Source organism: Rhamphochromis longiceps, linkage group LG6 (genome assembly GCF_057381845.1).
Source record: "Rhamphochromis longiceps isolate RC_006_pf linkage group LG6, R_longiceps_female_GT1.1, whole genome shotgun sequence".
Taxonomy (NCBI): Eukaryota; Metazoa; Chordata; class Actinopteri; order Cichliformes; family Cichlidae; genus Rhamphochromis; species Rhamphochromis longiceps.
Window position 1 is genome coordinate 37,307,290 of NC_140562.1, and position 21,025 is coordinate 37,328,314.

General features: G+C 40.3%; 2 protein-coding genes across 2 annotated transcripts; one reads left to right on the forward strand and one right to left on the reverse strand.

The window, feature by feature from the left end:
• Positions 1–537: 537 nt before the first annotated feature.
• On the forward strand, positions 538–3,724 carry LOC146668608 (keratin, type I cytoskeletal 19-like). Its single transcript, XM_085410569.1, has 7 exons — positions 538–1,064; positions 1,480–1,562; positions 1,677–1,833; positions 1,969–2,130; positions 2,287–2,412; positions 3,016–3,246; positions 3,434–3,724. Exons 1-6 carry the CDS (start codon positions 624–626, stop codon positions 3,238–3,240), a joined length of 1,194 nt encoding a protein of 397 aa, XP_085266695.1. The 5' UTR covers positions 538–623; the 3' UTR covers positions 3,241–3,246; positions 3,434–3,724.
• Positions 3,725–13,214: 9,490 nt separating this feature from the next.
• On the reverse strand, positions 13,215–21,025 carry smap1 (small ArfGAP 1). Its single transcript, XM_085410565.1, has 10 exons — positions 20,742–21,025; positions 20,153–20,286; positions 19,048–19,133; positions 18,857–18,932; positions 18,605–18,667; positions 18,406–18,481; positions 16,489–16,616; positions 15,517–15,733; positions 14,553–14,890; positions 13,215–13,874 (listed from the first exon to the last, which is right to left on the reverse strand). Exons 1-10 carry the CDS (start codon positions 20,857–20,859, stop codon positions 13,740–13,742), a joined length of 1,371 nt encoding a protein of 456 aa, XP_085266691.1. The 5' UTR covers positions 20,860–21,025; the 3' UTR covers positions 13,215–13,739.

Consider the following 21,025-nt stretch of genomic DNA (forward strand, 5'->3'; position numbering starts at 1 on the left):
CTGTGAGATTAAATGCTTCATTTGGACTAACTCTACTACAGCTTGATTTTATCATCATGTGGATTTTAAAGTGAAAGAGACTCATGGAAACTTTTGTTTTTGCAAAGTGCTCATATGAATGTTGACCTATGGTGGAACATTCATACGAGCACTTTGCAAAAACATCAAATCTGGAGCCTTTCCATTTACAGTGAGATACCAAATGGGTGGTGTGATCATGACTATACCGGCAGGTATTTATAAAAGCATACACAAAAAGTATTAATACAAAAACGCACAAAGATATGCACACATACATACGGTACTAACAGTCCTCACACACACACACACGCACGCACGCACGCGCGCACGCACGTACACACATTCCATAAGAGTTCCCTCACAGGGGTGTGCAGAAACCAAACCCTGGTCCTTAACAGAAAACAAATGTCGCTTTAAAGCTGTAACAGAAAACTCCCTGCCCAGTTCTCCACCTTGCCCCTCCCATTCAGGCCCGCCCCACACCAGCAGCACTATATCAACAGCCTGCCTCTCTCTATCAAACCCCAGAGTCCTGCCGCAGTCTACAGCTGTGTAACGGTTCTTTCTTTTTAGCGTCCTCTCTTGACCAGCAGACAGCCATCATGTCTATCATCAGACAAACCCGCACTTTCACATCAAGTGCTGCTCCCCAGAAGGCCCATAGTGTGTCTGGGTTCAGCCTCAGATCAACACCTCGCATCTCTGCTTCCAGTGCACGTTTTGTGTCCTCATCAGGAGGCATGGGGATGGGTGGCGGCATGGGGATGGGTGGCGGCATGGGGATGGGTGGCGGCCTGGGCATGGGTGGCGGTGGCTTTGACCTGTCAAGCGCCCTGGACCAGGGAACAGTGCGCCTGAACGAGAAGGCCACCATGCAGAACCTGAATGATCGTCTGGCCTCCTACCTGGAGAAGGTCCGCTCTCTGGAGGCAGCCAATGCCAAGCTGGAGAAACAGATCAGAGAGTACTATGAGAAGAAGGGACCAGCAGCTGAGAAGGACTACAGCAAGTACTGGGACATCATCAACGGCCTGAGGGACAAGGTATGTGTGTACCAGCTTAACTGCTTAAATACCAGAAAATTCAAATATCTGTTGTGCTGTAAATGGTTAACAAGGAAGCATTTCAAAAATCAACATACATGATAGGCATAATGACAGACTGCATAATCTATTGTGCTACTGAATACTTGGTGTTTTAGTGGACAGTTAACAAATATGTATTAATTCCAAAATCTCAAATTAAGCAAGGAAAACTGACACATTTTGAGTGACACTGTGCGTGATCATTTAGTATAGCTGCAACACTTCAGACGGTGTTGCAGCACAGAGGAACTGCATGTTAACAGTTAACATAAGTATGCAAAGCTAGCAACAGATCAAAATCAAAACCAGCCTAAGCTAACTAATGTATAGTGATGTAACCAAAACTAACTCACAATGTTGTTCTTCTCTTAAGATCCATGCCGCCACAATGGAAAATGCCAACATCCTGCTCCAGATTGATAACTCCAAACTGGCTGCTGATGACTTCAAGACCAAGTAAGCAAGAACTGTTATAATTTTGTGAACTGACTGTCCTTGTAAGATTAAACACAATGGCTTAAAGTAGCTGTTGTCTCATATCAGTGTTCTCTACTTTTAAAAAATGATTAGATTCGAGCATGAGCTGATGATGCGCCAATCAGTTGAGGCTGACATTGCCAACCTCCGCCGCCTGCTCGACCAGACCACCCTGACAAAGGCTGACCTGGAGATGCAGATCGAAGGCCTGCAAGATGAGCTGGCCTACCTGAAGAAAAATCATGCAGAGGTGATTTATAGATATCTTGAATTTACAAGCCATCAGTTATATACACACTGCTAGATGAATCATCTATTCTATAGAGCTGAATAAACTGAAACAATCAAACAGATCTAAATCCCTCTTTTTTCTCTGTTTGTTCAGGAGCTGGCAGCACTGCGTTCTCAGCTTACAGGCAATGTCAACGTAGAGGTAGATGCCGCACCTCAGCAAGACCTGAACAAAGTTCTGGAGGAGATCCGTGCACAGTATGAAGCAATTACCGATAAACATCGTCGCGATCAGGAATCCTGGTTTAATGACAAGGTAAAAAGATTTTCACATAAACAAAGTCATTATATCCCACACATTGCAAATGACTAGGTTTAGGCCTGCAGCAGTCTATCCTGTAATTAAATACAATCTCTGAAGCCAAGATGAGTAACTACTATCATCTAACTTTGTCTTTATTTCCTGCTTTAGTCGGCAACCCTGACAAAAGAGATAACCATCCACACAGAGACAATCCAGACGTCCAAGACAGAGATCAGTGACCTACGGCGCACACTGCAGGGCTTGGAGATTGAGCTGCAGTCTCAGCTTAGTATGGTAAGAAAAACATGAAACCCCAAACCATCTATTCACATCTCACTGATATTGCCTTATATGATCAAAATCCCCACATTGCTGTCTTGTGTAAAAGAAATGAAGAAAGGGACGATGACAGAGGGTGTGGAGCAGAGGGGAGGGCAGGAAAGGAAGGGTTTTTTTGCAAGAATGAAGAATGAGAGAGAGCGAGTGAGCGAGATAAGAATGATTGGAGCAGTGAAGGAAGGAGGGAGGGCCTCATGGTCAGGAAAACATTTCACAGACATCTGTCCAGATTCTGGGAGACATAAAAGAGTTTAAAGAAAGCTGAAGGAATGCTGAACTGGATGGCTCAGAAGCTGTACTCCCACAGATTATCTGTGCTCAGCTGGAGTTAGTCACTGAACACTCCCTGCAACAAACACACTCAGGGAGAAAAAGACACATGCACTTAAATGCATTTGCCTTTTATACTTTCATAAAGAGAGATAAAACAGTATAGAAAAACATATATACCTAAGAACAAATATACCTAAAACACTGAATTGTTTGCACGTACAGATAACATGATTTAGGCATCACTACTTGTGTGCCCTAATTCTGCTTTTCCTCCCACTTTAACAGAAAGGGGCTTTGGAGAACACGTTAGCAGAGACAGAGGCTCGATACAGCGCCATGCTCGCCGGCTTCCAGAACCAAATCAACATGCTTGAAGCAGAGCTAGCCAACGTTCGTGCCAGCATTGAGCAACAGGGCCAGGACTACAAGATGCTTCTGGATATCAAGTCAAGGCTGGAGCAGGAAATTGCAACCTACAGGAGCCTGTTGGAATCAGAAGAGTCCAGATAGACACAGGTGAATGTGCTTTTGAGACTCCTTACGTGAAAATGCACTCATTTCTTGCACCGTACTTCTTTTCTCACTGTTAGACCAATTAGTACAGGTAAGTAATGTCTTATTTAACAAATACCACGAAGACTTGATGGGTTCCTGTAATAAAAGCTAGAAGCACAGCATAAATTTTTTTTTCTTCTTTTAACAGGGGGCTGAAGTACCACAGTCACAACCACCACTGTGTGCACTTCCAGCTAGGAGCTCCAGCTGGCAGGACAAGCTGTTCTTAGACACACGCACACTCACACACACACACACACACATACTCCCACAAATAAAAGATTTTAAATGAGAGGAAACTGTACTGAAAAATGTTGGAAAAAAAAACTGTTTAAGAGTTCACGATCCAAGTTTGCAAATCAGAAGACGAAATTCCTGATGTACTGTGTGTGTTTGTGTGTGTGGTGTCTCTGAAAAATAAATCTGCCAGTGAATATAAGAGTTGTGTTGTTTTTGTCACTTTACTGATCTTTCAGAACATACTCAGGGTATACATTTTTCCCCCTCCATAACATTGCTCTGTTTATGCAGTTGCAATGGCAACCGATAACTTCTGGGAGGTGGGATATGGGCTTGTGGAAATCTGTGTTACGTAACAGCACTGCTTTCAGGAAAGGGTGAACAATGGTTAACAGCTCAGTGTGGAAAGCACTGGGACTTAGAGGAGAAGCCGGGCAGAAATCTATGGCAAACTTGATGTTAGAAAAATTCAAACATGACAAGAAACTCAAATGAAGCAAATGATCCCAAGTCTTACTCAGAGAAAGACACACCCAGATGGTTGACTAATCCTTGCCCCATGTGGGTTTTCAAAAGTTTTTATATGAAGTCTGTGTAACTACTGTCACCTGGAAACAAGAACACACACCGGCCAAGACAGAAACACAGAGTGGAAATACAAACAGCCTTTAACTGAACAAAGAGAGTCATTGTGCAAACACTGTGCTATCAGTACTGAACTCTGCCCCCTTTTATGAAGTCTGAGGGAAGCCAAATGACCAGTGTGGGCTGTCATGATGAAAAACTGTTAAGGGTGGGGTTGCTGCTAGCTTATTGTATGTTTCGTGTGAAAGAAAGAAAGAGAGACAAGATTTCTGCCTATTTGTGTGTGTGTGTTAAGTCACAGCCTCTCAAATTAGAGCGAATTCTCAAGTGATGGTGTAATGCTTGTTGGCAAGAAGAGAAGTGGATTAAATTGCAACTTCTACCCCTCTCTAAGGAGATTCTCTCACCCATATTTGGACCCATTTTTGTTGCACATCAGAGTCTGTCCACACTGGTATAAAGATAAAAATTCACAGCAGAGGTCATAAAAACACGTTGAACCAACTCCAGACTATTTTACTCAGATTATTGCTAACCCGCTGGACCCATCTTTAGAAAACTCTGGAAAGCAACTGACTGACAATTTGTAATGTATGTTTTTTTCAGTGATTAAAATGTGCTATGATGTTTTTCTTTTTTCATCAAGCAACTTTTATATTTGTAGTGCATTATCAAAAATCTGTGTCATAGGGTCCAGCAGCAGTTCTGAAGAGTCTCAGACTTAGACAATAGAAAGTTTCCTAACATGCACATGTTCTAATAATAATCCAAAGGGTCTAATCTCATACCATTACATTACAAATGTTACCTTAGGGCAGGTCAGCCTTTGCATCTATTACTGCTTAAAATGACTGCTTTCAAGCACATCAGCTACTGCTGATGTGCTTGAAAACGTTTGTGAAGATTGAAATGCATTAAAAAGATTAATCTGGGTCTGAAATTTGAAGCCCCCACTTAAGTGCTTTGAACCTGCATTTTTTCTATTGACTGGAAAAAGGGGAACTCCTCTGGTTGCAAAATAAAGTCACTGGAGTTTGTGAAATAATGACCCTATTGCTCATTTGATCTTTAAACTCTGTAAAAACTTTCCTGAAGGATTTATGGTCTCTATTGATTCTTCACTGCTTATCCAGTTCAAGACTGATGGAGCCTATCCCAGCAGTCCCAGAGGTGGAGTAGAGCACCAGTCTATCCCCAGTCCAGGGCAGGTAGACAATCATTTGCACTTACAGCCAATTTAGAATCACAAATTAACCTAACAGACATGTTTTTGGACTATGGGAGAAAGGTCAAGTGTCCAGAACTAACCTATGCAGGCAGAGGGACAACATGCAGATTAATAAAGACAAGCCCCAATTGGCTGGTGGATTCCAGCCCAGGATCCTTTTGCTGTGAGGCAACTGTTCTAACCATTGCACCACTGTGCTGTCGTTTCCGTATAAACTTTCCTGAAGAGTTTAGGATCTCAATCACTATCTAATGCAGCATGGTACACTTTTGTAAATTATGAAACTAGTAACAGTAAAACATGAGGCACTGTATGCTTTAGCGTGTGGCTATACAAGTTGCTCAATGTCAGTTCAAGGCTACAAAATGTCATGGTGGCTAGACCCATCCTTTAAACTGCTCAAAAATCAGGTCTCAATGGGGAAAAAAAACACCATGCTGGATGTGTATACGGACATGGACTGGGTAAGAGGATGATTCACATCATTTGATGTACATGAAAATTATCAATCTACAGAGGGCTGAATTCAAAGACACCAAGAAAATCAAAGTGAAAAAATGAAGCAGCGGGCTAGTCAATTTTGCCAGAATTTCATTGTAGCAACAATTGTACACAGTAGTTTGTATGGCCCCCATGTGCTTATATGCATGCCTGACAATGTCGGTGCTCCTATTGAGACGACGGATGTTGACCTTGGAAATCTCCTGCTTGCATACTCTCGCCACATGAGGTTGGGCCTTGTTGTGTCAATGGATCCAAGGATTTTATCCAGATCCCTAATGGCAGTCGGGGGGCTGTTGTCTAGCCCGTCGAGCTCTGATCCACTGACCCATCATCAAACCAGCTAACTATGATGTAAGCAGCTGAGCATTCTCCACAACTTCTCCTGACCTGTTAATGCATCATGTGCTCAGGGATGTACCTGCCAATTCTGGTAACAGACCAAACAATGGTCTCTAACTGCAGGTCATTTTGTATGGTTGTGGCAGTGCTTCTTAGTCTTGAAACTGTGCTGGGTGACACAGCAAACCTTTACTGTGTTTTCTTTGAAAGTAAAATCTCAGCCCACATAAATATATCAACAGCAGTGATCACAAAACGGTGTATAACTGAACACAGTAGTGCGATTTTTAACCAGGTCTTCCCATTAACACCTGACCTGTCCAGAGGGTCAGTCAATGAGCTCGTCAATAGCTTCAATGCTAACATGTTAAATGAAATGGACACTATTGCTCCCATTAAGGTGAAGGTTATCTCTGGAAGGAAAAAGTCTCCATGGAGAAACTCCACACTAGTGAAAAATGAAAAAAAAGAGTGTAGGAAAGCTGAGCGCAGATGGAGAAAAACAAAACTCCAGGTTCATTATGACATCTATAAAGAGAAACTTCACAATTATAATTTACAACTGAGGAGTGCAAGAAGGTCCTACTTCTCTGACATCATCACTAAAAACAGCCATAATGCTCAGGTCTTATTTTCTACAGTTGACAGGCTAACAAACCCTCCTGTGTCAGTGGCAGCTGAACTTCATTCGACCATGGCCTGCAATGACTTTGCCAAATTCTTCACAGAAAAAATCCAAAAGATTAGACAAGCAATTGGTACATCAACAGCAGATCCAGAATATGTACTGTGTCCACCGAAAAACTGCTTAAACACCATGAAACAGTTTCACCCGATTAACAGCAAATACCTGGAGGACATCATAGGTCAGCTGAACTCCTCTTGCTGTTTAGATGTCCTGCCAACACGTTTTTTCAAAAAGGTCTCAAAGACTTTGGAGTCAGACCTGTTACAGATCGTCAACTTTTCTTTAATGTCAGGTGTGTTTCCAGAATCACTAAAAACTGCTGTAATAAAACCTATACTGAAAAAGGACAATCTTGACAAGACACAAATGAACAACTACAGGCCGATCTCAAATCTCCCATTTTTAAGTAAGATCATTGAAAAAGCAGTTTCTCAACAGCTCAATTACTTCTTAAAACAGAATAACTGCTATGATGCCTTCCAGTCAGGTTTTAGACAGAACCACAGCACTGAAACCGCTCTGACCAAAGTGTTCAATGACATATGTCTGAATACAGACAGTGGAAAAATGTCAGTCTTAGTTTTACTGGATCTCAGTGCAGCATTTGATACAGTTGACCACAACATATTACTCAAACGACTGGAGAACTGGACAGGTCTTTCAGGAACTGTACTAAACTGGTTCAAAACATACTTAGAAAACAGGAAATACTTTGTATCAATGGGTAACTTCGCATCTGAGCAGACAAGTATCACATGTGGAGTTCCCCAAGGTTCCATCTTGGGACCCTTTCTGTTTAACATTTACATGCTCCCACTGGCACAGATTATAAAGAACAACAAAATAAACTATCATAGCTATGCAGATGACACACAAATATATATCACAATGTCACCAGGAGATCAAGGCCCTGTACAGGCTCTTGGTAAATGCATTGAGGAAATTAATGACTGGTTGTGCCACAATTTTCTCCAGCTAAACAAAAACAAAACTGAGGTAATAGTCTTTGGTGCCAAAGAAAAACGATTACAGGTCACCAGAGAACTTCAATCTATACACCTAAAAACCACAAACCAGGCGAGAAATTTGGGTGTAGTGATGGATGCAGACCTAAACTGGAAAAACACATTAAGACAATAACAAAATCATCTTACTATCACCTCAAGAATATTTCAAGGATAAAAGATCTGATGTCTCAACAGGACCTGGAAAAACTAGTCCATGCATTCATCTTTAGTAGGCTTGATTACTGTAACAGCATCTTTACAGGTCTACCTAAAAAATCAGTCAGACAACTACAGCTCATTCAGAACTCTGCTGCTCGAGTCCTCACTAAGACCAAAAAAGTGGACCACATCAGTCCAGCTCTGAGGTCTTTACACTGGCTGCCTGTCTGTCAGAGGATCGACTTTAAAGTTCTGATGCTGGTCTATAAAGCTCTGAATGGTTTAGGACCAAAATACATCAGTGACCTCCTGACCCAGTATGAACCTTCCAGATCCCTCAGGTCATCTGGATCCGGTCTTTTATCAGTTCCCAGAGTCAGAACCAGACACGGAGAAGCTGCATTCAGCTTTTATGCTTCTTATATCTGGAACAAACTCCCAGAAAGCCTCAGATCAGCTGAAACACTCAGTTTATTTAAATCCAGTTTGAAGACTCACCTATTCTCAGCTGCATTTGAATAAAGCACCAAATCCACACTTTTAAGCTTAAATTTCAAAACTTACATTTAACTACTGATTTTATCTACTGTTCTGATTTTATCTGTTTTGATTTTATATACTGTTTTGTTTGTTTGTTTGTTAATTAGTTAGTTAGTTTGTTTGCTTGTTTTAATCAATTTTAAATCATGCTTTTTATTTGTTTTTGTTTCTAATGTCTCTGTAAAGCACTTTGAATCACCTTGTTGTTGAATTGTGCTATACAAATAAACTTGCCTTGCCTTTTGGAAATGGCATGTATGGATGTACCATCCTAGAGGCTGTAGGCTGAATTGCAAAAATTTTAATCACCCTCAGTCTATATAAGTTTCCTCCATTATCTGGGACAAGTGGGCCATGACATTGACCGAAATCTTTACAACCAATTACTTTATAACAGAGGACCAAACATTATATATTATCACTGCAATTTTATGAATGATTTATAAACCACTGACTTTCCCACATAACTGGAAGAGGAAGTGTTTAAGCAATTTGGTTTAATTTATAGAGGAGCCTCACCTTATAATGAATGTTACAACAAATAGCTGTCATGTCATGTGCAGCATGAACAGGTTAATAACTGTCTGCACGTGGCTGCATAAAGGAACCCCATAAAAAGCGCTGCCAAGTTGCAAACAGGATTTCTGTATTTCCCACTGTTGTGGCTGCTTGCCATTCAAGGCTAGCCTGGGGCTTGTAGAGTGAAAGAGGAAGACACTTGGCATATAACAGAAATTCTGCTCAATCAAACTAATAATGAACTGATTGTTAAAGTCAGCATTGGCTGAATACTTTAGTGGATTTGGTCTTTGTGTAAAAGAAACCTTTCCACATCATACAGTGGTTTCATCCCCTGCAATAGTATCACTAATCTCTGGCTGTGTTCACCACTTGTTTTAACAACTTATCTGGTATAATATTTAACTTAGACAGAAAATGACATCCCAGCTTTTAGGTGGTGCTGAGTGCCAGGCTAAGCTAATTTCGCCATCCGCTGAATCACAGACTATAAAGATGAACATTCAAGTTAATTCAAGGGAAAAGTGAAGACATCTGGAAGCATCTTAAACCCGTATGTTTTCTACTTGCTACAAGGGAAATATTATTGTGGTTTTAAAAAGAAGTCCATGCTGGTCCCTATTAGGATAAAAAAACAAAAATAGGATCATAAAGAAAGTTGTTTACTGCAGGCCTACTTCATGAGTAACACATCAAAGTATGAGCATGAAGTGTCTCTTGGCTTCATAGTCAGATGTGCCCCATCCAGGCGGTAACCTACCCTTCATCATACATTAGCTAGAAGGTAGAACAGCGTTATCACAATTAGTGTCTTAATCCATACAAGAAACCTTCACACAATACCTTGCATGTAACATTTAACATAAACTGCAACAGTAACCTTTAGTTGTAGTGATACTTTTTTTTTAATAACAGCTTATCTATTGGCACAGTTTTGAATTTCCACAGTCAACAGCAATTCATCACACTGGACAAAACACTTTGCTTTCTTCCTGACTGGGCAGGCTAGCAGTTTCCAGTCTTTGTGCTTAGCTAAGTTAGCTGGCTGCTAGCAGGCATTTAGCACAGACGTAGTACAGAAGCTTTACTGCACCTTTCAAAACTACTTCTTGACCCAATTGATAACAAGATTATACTAAGAAAGCAGAGTTTATTCAACACTTCACTAGGCCTGCTGTATATCAATGTGGAATTTAACTAAAGTACATTAACCTTTCCTATCAGAAAAATGTTTAGTTAAGTATTAAAGATGTCTGAAACAGCCTGATGTACTAATTGGCAGCACTGTTAATGGTTCAGGGTCAAAAAGTCCATTAAGGGGCTGGTGAAAGCCGGAACATTCTTCACTCGGATGGCGGACTCTATTCTGGAGCATTGTACAGTTTGCCATACAAGCTGAGAGGAATGCCTAACCTCTTTGCTAAAGGTCTCAAACACTTCATGGCATCAGACCTTACTGTGAAAGTTTTCAAACTGGGTTGGAGTTGCAGCAGGGCGCAGAAACAGTTGAGAGATAGAGTGGAACAAGGCCAAACAAATTCAAGGGGCTTTCAAGCCCTGCCAAGCATGAGCTGCATGTTATTTTTCAAGCCTCTGTAAGTGTTTTGTTCATCCTGTGCAAGCAGAGTATTCGCTTTCAGCACATTCTCACCACTGAACACCTTTCAGGGACACATATCCTTCCGACTTAACTGAATGGTGGCTGTTTAACAGGTAGAGCTGGTTTGATAAGCCACAGCGTGAAGACCAGTATGCATCTATTTAGGCAAGGCTGTGCTTACAATAATGTTTACTACTATGAAAGAGGGAGCTTATCCCAAAGAATAGCTTTGATCCTGTAGCATTTTTCTCCAATGACTGTAAAACTGATTTTTCAAACCACATCCATTTTTAAAAGTTTCCCATAAGCTGGGTGGATGTGTAGAGGAACACATCCTAGCATGCAATAGGTGGAGAAACAAAAGACATGTCTTGTGTACTGAAAAGAACACAATTAAAATACCATTTAACAAACACAAAACTCGGAATAACTACCGGATGAAAAAGACAAAAACCACTTGATCAAAACTACTCTGAGGCAGACTGAAGCATATTTTCCCTACTGGCTGTAAACACATAGTCTGACTATGATTTTCCAGCTCCTGCAAGGCCCACAAATTAACTTCAACAAAAGAGCATTCACTGCACCAGCTATATAAAAAACTTTATATACTGTATGTAATACTGCACAAGCAATGTTAGGAAGGGAGAAAACTCAGCAAGTTACCAAGTAAATAAAATCAAATACGTAAATACACATTACACCATGAGCGTATATCCGCAGAATAGTAAGCACATAGCTTATCAGTAAGACAGGAGATTTGGGGCAAAGACTTATCATATAACTTGGCCTTCTATTACAAAGATTAATGTTACACTGCCACCAGGTGCTTGTTACCGCCACACTTTGGTAAGTAAGAAGTTGCTTCTTTACTGAGAGACTTGCTCTCATGCACCTAACTTAAACTTTATAACAGTAATACAGTGAGCATGGCATAGTCACATCTACATTGTGTTGCTGAAATGAATATCCATCAAAGTTCAGGAGACAAGCTCTAACTTGACTTACTTGAAGATGCTTTGTGTTGGTTTAGATTCATTGTGCTGCTATACAGAGCTCTATTGTTAAATAAAAGCCTCTAGCTCAAGTGAAGGGCTACAATGCGTTGGCATTACTAGCAGTGCACAGAGAACAAGTTACTGAAATAATGTAACCACAGTCCAGCGAACCTCTTCCACTCTGCTCTACAAGAGGAGGAGTGACTCACAGCAGAAAAACGCCTTTGGTTCACAGCCCACAGGGACTCTCGGTCCGCACTATGGTGCAGTGTAGTTTGGGTCTTAAATCCCATTTTTTTTAAGTCGCTGTGAAATACTTCTGTCCAGCTAAAACTTTCCACTGTCTCAACACTGTCATCTAGAGGACAGCAGCAACATACTCTTTTAGAGAGCTGTGCTGTGCTAAATGTCAGATACTCTCAATGTTGGGAATTAGAATAGCAACCAGAGGCTACATGTCTCTACCAAGCAGTAAAATTCGAGTTAACTCGTGTGTAGGTAGGTAGTATCATGACTTCAAATGTAAAATATGGTAAATTCCTTCTATCCTATTCCCAATTTCAGGTTCTGGATAATGTTACGAAAGATGTTTTTGCAGAGCAATGTGATGTCAAGCTGTGATACATGACCTTTTGGATATAATTAGTTCATCCAATTAGATATTTGTGGGATATTTTGTCATGGTTTTGAAATATTTAATTATGGTTATTAAAAATTAGAATCAAGACACAGTGACCATGAGTTCAAGTGACTCGTGGTCATAGCAACTCATGAGAAAACTGATTGTGCCAAGTTTGAATATTCAATAAGTATTGCTTCAGTAAGAAGATGGAAGTGTACATTACTGGTTCTGAATTATAACCACCTCACGTGGGGATGTTCTTGGTTTGCAAAGTACCCACCGTCTATTTTTCCATTCCATCTTGATGATAAAAATGTGTATTTCACAGCGACAATGTTCTCTTCCCGTGTGACTCTTCCGCTTGAAGGGGTGGCTCTGGGTGTGGTTCAGTTGGTCTCAGGAATAGTTTGCATGTAATCAGTAACCCCACCCAAGTGTGAAAAACCAACGCTTTTTGAACAACTGCCTCCATGAAAACAATTCATAAATGTAACCTGTGTCCTAAAATTGTAAGGACTAAGTAACAAAAACACATCAAATCAGGAACTTCAGTTTAGTTTATGATTTTATGAACTTTGGGCCTGAATGCTTGTCCCAGGATCGAGAAGCACAATAGGAATGCAGACTAGTGGATTTGTGAAGAGGGAGTCTCGTGCTTCATCTATGTACAAGGCCAAAGTGCTTTGTGTGAGTCCGCTAACAAGAATGCATCCAGGGTACATGTTGTGAAGATTATTAAGTTCACTGTGTTTATTTTTAGGGCCACAGCAGAACTAGATCGAATGTTAGACAAATGAGAGAAATAAAAGTGGGTGTGTCCCTGCAACAATTACATTTCACCAATTTGAGACATAAAAAAAACCTTTGACATCTGTTTTACAGAACACACGTAAAAGGAAATTATTTATTATCACTTTAATTTTATAGGGGAACCACCAAGTACTTTAAAAGAAGGTTATACAGCGCTGTACATCTGGGAGCAGTGTCAACTGACCTCATAGTCATACCCTTCTCCCTTTAAATACTATTCATTTAAATGTTCTATAATCTTATAATGATACAGTGATACAATAAAAGCTTGTTTAACTGGTCCTGCAGCTTTTCTGATATGTCGATGTTGATGATGGGACTGTTGTTTTCTTGTCATTTTTTCCAAAAAAGGAAAATAAAAGTTATGATCAAAAACCATACGACAGGCAGAAACTGCCAGGCTGTAATCCTGTATGACTCCCAATTCACTCACACAATAGAGAGAAAGAGAGACAGAAAAGGGAGAAGGAGAGAAAAAAAAAAAAAGAGATACAATTTTCATGTTCTGAAGGCTGGTCTGTGATCGAAATGGGCATCAGTTCATAGTGAGGTACGGAGAAGCACATCCTGCAACCTCGACTTTTACTCTGCCCAACCACCGACCCGCATGAAGGCTCACTTCCATAGCTGTGTGCTCAGAGTCTGGCCAGAACCAGTGGGAGCCCACCCGCCCATACCTGACGGAGGTTGACCAAAGGCCATCTGACCACCCGCACCATTCAGAGTCAGCCCTGACATCTGCTGGTTCACCTGGGGATGTTACAGAGGTTAGTGTGAGTAACACTAGAGCAGGATCACCTACATCTGACTTATTACCACACCTTGCCTGGATTAGAAATAATCACTGAAGATTAACTGGGACAACATTATACTACTACCCATCCACCCGCTAGTAGTTCATTACTGAAGTTCTGACTGTGTCCCAATTCCACCCTGCGTGCTAACTGTAATAAAACTCTAAATAATGTAATGTTTTATGCTAATAATAGATTAGTCTTTACAGCTGTGAGCAGCTCCTACAATTTCTGCGTACACTGCATTATGGGAAATAATTGTGTACAGACAGCATGCAATTTTTATAGCATGTGTACAGATTGCTTTAAGTTCATCTTCAATTTGAGTGTCCACACTTACAATTAAACTACTTACAGTATATATTAGGGATTTAGTGCATAGTTACAAATCTGCTGCATGCTTGTGCTGCCATCTAGTGAATACTGGATGCTCCATCTCTACAAAGTGTACAGTAGAGGGCTTCACAATGGACTATTGTGCAATGCACCAACTCTTCTGGGTGTGGTCACATTTGAGAAAAAAAAGTCTCCTGTGACTGTGACATACTTGAAACCAGTAGCACAAGTCTTAACATGAGGTCTCTTGTTAAATAACCTCACACAATGCTGCAGTACAGCGAAGCTATTTCCTTACCTGACCCATGTTCCACTGAGCCTGCTGGCCAGGCTGGATGGCATACATGCCCTGAGCAGGCATCATGCCTGTAGGCATTGCACCACCCTGTGGTCCCATCATTCTGGGGGCCATGCCCATCATACCGGTGGCTTGCGCGTTCCCCATGAAGCCATTAGGCATCGTCATCCCAACCATCATTCCTGGACTGGGCCCCATCATGGGTGCACCGCTCTGAGCCATCATGGCACCCATGACAGTAGTGGGTGGCATGGCTGTACCCATACCAGGGAAGGCCTGGTAACCAGCTGCTGCCTGGACAGGAAACTGCATCTGAGAGGGGCCCATGAACATGCCAGCTGAGAGGAGGCAAGAACATAAAAAAAACAAGTTAGTTTTTGAGGTATGGGTCTGTTTTGAAAACTTGCTTGTGTATTTTAAGGAGTCTGTTAAGCAGGAAAATAAGTCAGCAAAGCTCTGTGAGACTGAGCTGCAAAATACAGGTATCTACTTGTTCCTTGTGGATCATGTGATGTCACCACATTTGCATTACTTTAACAAGCAAAGTATTAGTCAAGGGCAGTGGTTCCCAAAGTGTGGGCTGTGGCCCTCTGGTGTGTTGCTAAGGTACTGCAGGGAAAAGGAGGCAGTTTACAAAAAAATAAGAACCAGTTTATTTTCAACTCAGTGGATCAATGACCTTAAAATACTGCATTGCATTTAAATAACAAATAAGAATCCAGGGTTTCTGCATCTTCTAGCTCATCAATGGCAGGGAAAGAATTGCATCTATTAGGTGACAAAACGAAAGCTGTCAATGTAGACTAATTAATCCAATAAAAACTAAAAGGACTCATAGGTCAAAAAGAGTTGTGGTTAAAGTTTTAAGCATGACTGTTTCTACATAAAATAGATTTTTCTTCGTAACAGGGTTGAATTTACAATATGGCACTGGTGTTATTTCAGTTTGTGTGTAAATCCTTACCGGTGGGGGGCTGCTGGGACATGCTGTTAGTCCCATACAGAGACAAGATGGAGTCCTTGGACAGGGGCTTCTTGGCTGCGTCATCAGCTTTAGTGGTGCTACTGCTCTCACTAAACAGGTCGAGGTCTCCCTGTAATGACCCTGAGTTGGCTACTCCTCCTGACACTCCAGGTGCTGGAGCTTGTGTCGGAGTGCTTGCCGAGTTATTGGAGCTCACCTGGAGGCAGGAAAGAGATTGAGATGTTTAGAAGATTTAAAGTCCGATGACAAAAAAAGCACCCATTTTTGTGACAAATCTATGGCTCACACGGTTTTATTGTGTGCTGTACAAACGCAACTAAACAAAATTTACAAATTAGCAGACAACTACCATTAACAAACAGCACTAGATCCTTCAATAACAGTACTGTTTGGGCAGTCTTGTTGGGGGGCCTCTTTTAGCTATGTATAAATGTAGATCATAAATACAAAATGGGCCTATCCTGCATGATTACTCTGATTCAGCTGTGATCTATTAGTGAGATGTTAGTAGCCGACACCCCCTGAAGGCTTTATCTTTATAATATAGGTAACAAAAGAGAATTATTGATTAAATTGACTAAGTATTAATATATTTAAATTTTATACCTAACTGATAAATTCTTTGATTAATCAAAATTAATGAATGCAGTGATAATAAAAGTAAACACTGCATTAAGCCCCATTTCAATGTTAAGTCAAGAGTGCCTGATTTACTGCATTCATATTCTGAAGTGTGTTTCTGCCTCTCTTTCATTTAAACTCACTGTCTCTCAGCACTGGTGATACTGTCATGCGGGCTATTGACGCTGATGGTTATCATTTGCCTTTTTATTTTTTACTGCACATTTAATTTCAATTTTACAACCAGGCAACAGTGACTGTTAAGCCCTGCTGAGCAATAATCGGAATTTGGATTTAAATCTGAACTGGGAAATGCTTTCTCAATTTTACCTGAGAAAACTGAGCTGTGGATGTGGATGAGGGCAGGGGATTGGAGACCATGGGGCCGAATATATCCAGGTCATTATTCTGGCTTGTGCTTGTGCTACCGTTGTTAGCTGATGCAGCTGCTGGTGCGTCTGTGACAGAAAGAAGGAAAAATTTGTTTTACAGGTGGAACTTAAAAAAAATACATCAGGAAATAATAGTTCCCACTACCCACTGACCATTTCCTGATTGTGGTCTGCATTAATTAAAAGATCTTTATTTAAAGTTCAGGAATATAATCCTTATAGAACAGGCTAATTGACATAGAAAGGGTGTTAAAAGTGAACAGAACTGCTTTCATAAAATGTTTTCTTTTCTTTTTTAAATATTCAACTGTAAAAACCTCCCACAGCTACAAAGCTGCCCACGCAGTGAGAACAACAGCTAGCGCAATAAAAAATTAATCAGCTTAGCCCATTTAGCTCACTAGCCACAGAAGAAAAATAACAGTAAACATGATATCCAAATAATGCAAGCAACCCTTAAGCCAGTCAAAAACACAACAGCATCTTCTTTTAACTGTAAATAAAGGAAGCCTCTTTAATAAAATGAATTATTCCTATGAACCAAAAACCGATCATAGCTATAATGCTGAAAAAAATAAAGTACAGAAATTTAAAAGCAAGAACTAATGTGAAGATATCACAATTTGATGACAAAGGCGCACACTGTTCAAACAAAACAGCTGAACATTAAGACAGAAAAATATACATAACTTCCATTTCCATTCACATCAGAGTTCCTCTTGGCTCAGAACGAGCTTTTGGGGAGTGACTATTTATGCAAACAGAGCTTGTCCTCATACTGTAAAGGAAACATGTTTGTGTTTATGCATTCTCCTTTATTTCTGACCATTTGAGAAATCAAAGTTGTCAAAAATGCATTAATAAATGAAAAAAAAAATTCTACAAAAGAAAAAAAAAAGTGCCTTAGTTAATAACGCTTTGGAAGAAGTTGCTAAAATCTATCCATGCCAGAAAACCTTGCATGTACTAAAAGACCTACTTTAAGTGATCTAGCAATCAAGCCAAAAGAAAACCTATACTTGGTGCAAGGATGGCAGAGATATCTATGTTGTGCAATCCAGTGTTGCCCCTTCTTCTTTCTTTCCTGCTACACTTACTTAATACTGATCCAACAAAAGTTATACTCTAGATAAACATCAGGATTTAAAGTAGAAACAAGAAGTTACATGTCTACTGCAGCAGCTGAAGCACTTCCTCTTTTCAACTCAAAAACCTTGCAGTGGTTTTTTAAATTGAAAGCAACAGAAATAACATCACAGCCACAAGTAACAGCAGCGTGTTGAAAAGACGTCAGCGCAATGTTGATACAGACAGCGGAGAAGACCAAATGGTGTTGCTATCTATCATTTACAAGTGAGATGGTTTAGTTGCTGTGTTACAGATATGCTGATAGTTGACGCAACCAAACCCTTTAAATATGGTACTTTCTCTCTCCTCCATTGTTTGGTAAACACATGCAGAGCCACATGTTTGAAACGAGAAGATAGCACAGCTAAGGGTGGAGACAATCTTTAACGCTGAACCAAAAAGTAAACAATCTCAGGTAACACCACAGCATCAAGATGCAGAGCTGAGCAAAGTGTAGAGGTAATCACCATCACATAAACAGTGATTTTACAGTGTAAATTACAGTGTATTTTGATTGCTAGATGTCATGTACTACATCCAGATATCACCTTGGAAACTTATCTATACTTAAAAATAAAAACAAATAAACTCAGACATATTAATTATCCTAATTCTGTACACAATATATTAGTCAGAACTTTCCCACAGCACATTCTACTCTCACTAAATCCCCCAATAAGGATGTCCTCTGGCGGTGGTGCTAAACTTGAATCATTTTCACACTCACCAAGGCCTAGTAGGTTCACAGAGGGTTCTGCAGTCTTAGCAGGGCTGATTTTGGGAACTGGCTTGGACTCTTCACTCTTTAAAAAAAATGAAAGGGTTGTAAAATTCAAAAGCAGAACAAACTTAGTGTGGATAAGAAAACAATGCTAAAGGGCATATTGAGACAGGTTTATTATTACTGGAATACATGCGAGACTTACCTTGGTGTAAGATGACACCTTGCTTCCTCTGTCGGGCTCCCTTTCTTTCTTACCATCTTTTGGCTGATAAAAAAAGAATAAAAGAAAGAAGAATGAGTGAGTACAAAACATTATGAAGATCTAGATCAGAATCGGAATACTTTATTATTAACTAAGGAAATTATGTGGGTTACATTTGCTCCAAGAACAGACTAAACTTAGAAAATAGTACAATAAATGAATAATTTCATGAAATGTTTAGTTGATACATACACTGGTGCCATTGGTCACATTCTTGCTGTAGTATTTCTTCTTCTCATATTTATCCCTGATGAAGAATTCCACTGCTCTGAGGTCAGGGTTAAGAGAAAAATGTAACTCCAAGAAAAGGGAAAAAACGGTTAAACATATGCTGCATGGCACTTTTTTGTTACATTTGTGGATTTACTCTAAGCGAAGGATACTGGTCTGTTTGAGGTCTTCTAAAGCTATCTGGAAGGTTGGCCTCATAAAGCCGCCTGGCCTTGGTATTACCCATGTCCTGTATACTCTGAAGAGAAGACAAAGATGTAAACAAAATGGATAATGTTAGGATACAGTGTTTCATTGGGGCAATCAATTGACTAAACACATGATAAGTTCGCTCATAACAAATATGGCACAACAGATAAAAATGGGTGTACAATACCTTATGTGGCACTTTTCAGATATGAGAAAATAGCCCCCAGGTGATAAGCCAACTTATGCAGTTTGACTGAATAGTTTATATTGTTAAGGTTAAAAATACTGCAATCAGTTTTGGTTTTAGTCATTGACTGAGGTTTGACACCAATATTTCTTCAATATTCCTGGCAATTAAGTATTTAACAACACAAGCCTGGATATTTTGAAGCTGTCATTAAAATGTCAACTAGTTGTTAGTATGACAGCAAGTTCACTTGTACAGTAATTTGCAGTTTAAAAAGTGGTTATTAAAGTAAATTCTAAATGACATAAATGAAGGGTATTGATAGTCCTGATGACAGTGCATAATGAAAATTAAAGCTTGACCCACATTACGGACAAGAAATTATGTCTTTAGCCACTGAACAGAATTTCCTGTTTTTGTGTCTGGCCAAGTTTCCTGAAGTGCAAATGAAAAATCAGCAATATTGTAACAGCTCTGAACCATCAAGGAAGGTTACATTTAGTGGAGAACACATATGCCCAATCAAAAAAAACATTTCACAGTTTCTAACCATATTTATGCTTACTGTACATAAAAAAGGATTAGAGAGCCAATAGCGGAATACTTGGCAAAGACATTTAAATGTCACATTTAAAAAAGGAGAAATGCATTCAGTTCTTGTGTTCATTTACATTTTCTGCTTTATTTATTTTCAGTGTAGAGAAGTTATGGTACACCTTTAAGCTGTTTTGCATTTTTTGTATTCATGTTGTGCCAGTAAGCAAATCAGTCCAGAGGGACTTAGACCCAGAGTCCCTTGACCTCTCAGCCCCCAGGGCTACTGCCCGGTAGGTCAGTTCAGCAATGCACACAGGAAAAGTGGAAAAACAAGAAATCAGTACCTGGATTTGTTCTGTTGTCCATTGGTCCAGGTTGACTGATTTCACTCTGGATATGTGCACTCCCAGGTTCCTGTGGATGCCAGCACATCGGATGCAGATAAATACCCCCAGATTCCAGGATGCCCATCTTGGACCTGTTAATGACAGTTAAACCCAGTTTGGGAGGTGAAGATACAAAAACGCCGGAAGAAACACTCAAACATTCTAGTCTTTGTTGTGACTTGAAACGTAGGATGCAAGTTCTACATTCTTTGTCAATGATCTAATTAAAAAAAAAGTTGGCTGAAGTTTCTTAGAAAGACCTGACACAGTTTGTTTACCGCTTGCAAATCCCGGTAACTAAGCATACGGCGACGAGGGAGAAGCCCTGTGGGGAGCTTATGTAGCTTTAGAGAAGTTAGCATGCTGGTTAACCACTTAGTTTAGCTTAAAGGGAAGAATGTCAGGTGACTAGCTTGGGCCAGTTAGCTAAGCTAAGCTAAGAAGCGCGGATGTTATACTGTTAGTTACCGTTACTGTTTGATTCTGAGTGAAACTGCTAACTTTGTACAGTTAAACAATAAAATCGCCGACAAAACGAACACCACACCTTTCGCCTCGCAGTCGGCGCAGTACTTGTTGTCTTCCTCTCTCAGCATTTTGGACAGGATGGCCTGGTGCTGTTCGTTGAGTTTTTGGGCCTTCTCTCTCTCCGAGCGTGTCGCCATGCTGTCGGCTTTGATCGGGCAATCTTAATTAAAAGAATTCTAATTTATTCAGTGGTCAATCGAGAAAAGTTTCCGATAAAATAGCATAATCAGAGGTATGATCGCCTCCGACTGGGATATGAAAACACCCGGAACCGGAATCGCTTCTCCGCCCACAGGTATTCTA

Bases quoted from the DNA above. Each gene is read 5' to 3' on its own strand.
- LOC146668608 (XM_085410569.1), top strand. From the start codon at position 624: ATGTCTATCATCAGACAAACCCGCACTTTCACATCAAGTGCTGCTCCC. The intron at 1,834-1,968 runs GTGATTTATAGA...CTGTTTGTTCAG, and splicing joins TGAAGAAAAATCATGCAGAG to GAGCTGGCAGCACTGCGTTC. The intron at 2,131-2,286 runs GTAAAAAGATTT...TTCCTGCTTTAG, and splicing joins AATCCTGGTTTAATGACAAG to TCGGCAACCCTGACAAAAGA.
- smap1 (XM_085410565.1), bottom strand. From the start codon at position 20,859: ATGGCGACACGCTCGGAGAGAGAGAAGGCCCAAAAACTCAACGAACAG. The intron at 16,617-18,405 runs GTGAGTGTGAAA...TTTCTGTCACAG, and splicing joins TGTGAACCTACTAGGCCTTG to ACGCACCAGCAGCTGCATCA. The intron at 13,875-14,552 runs GTAAGGAAATAG...TAACATCCCCAG, and splicing joins CTCAGTGGAACATGGGTCAG to GTGAACCAGCAGATGTCAGG.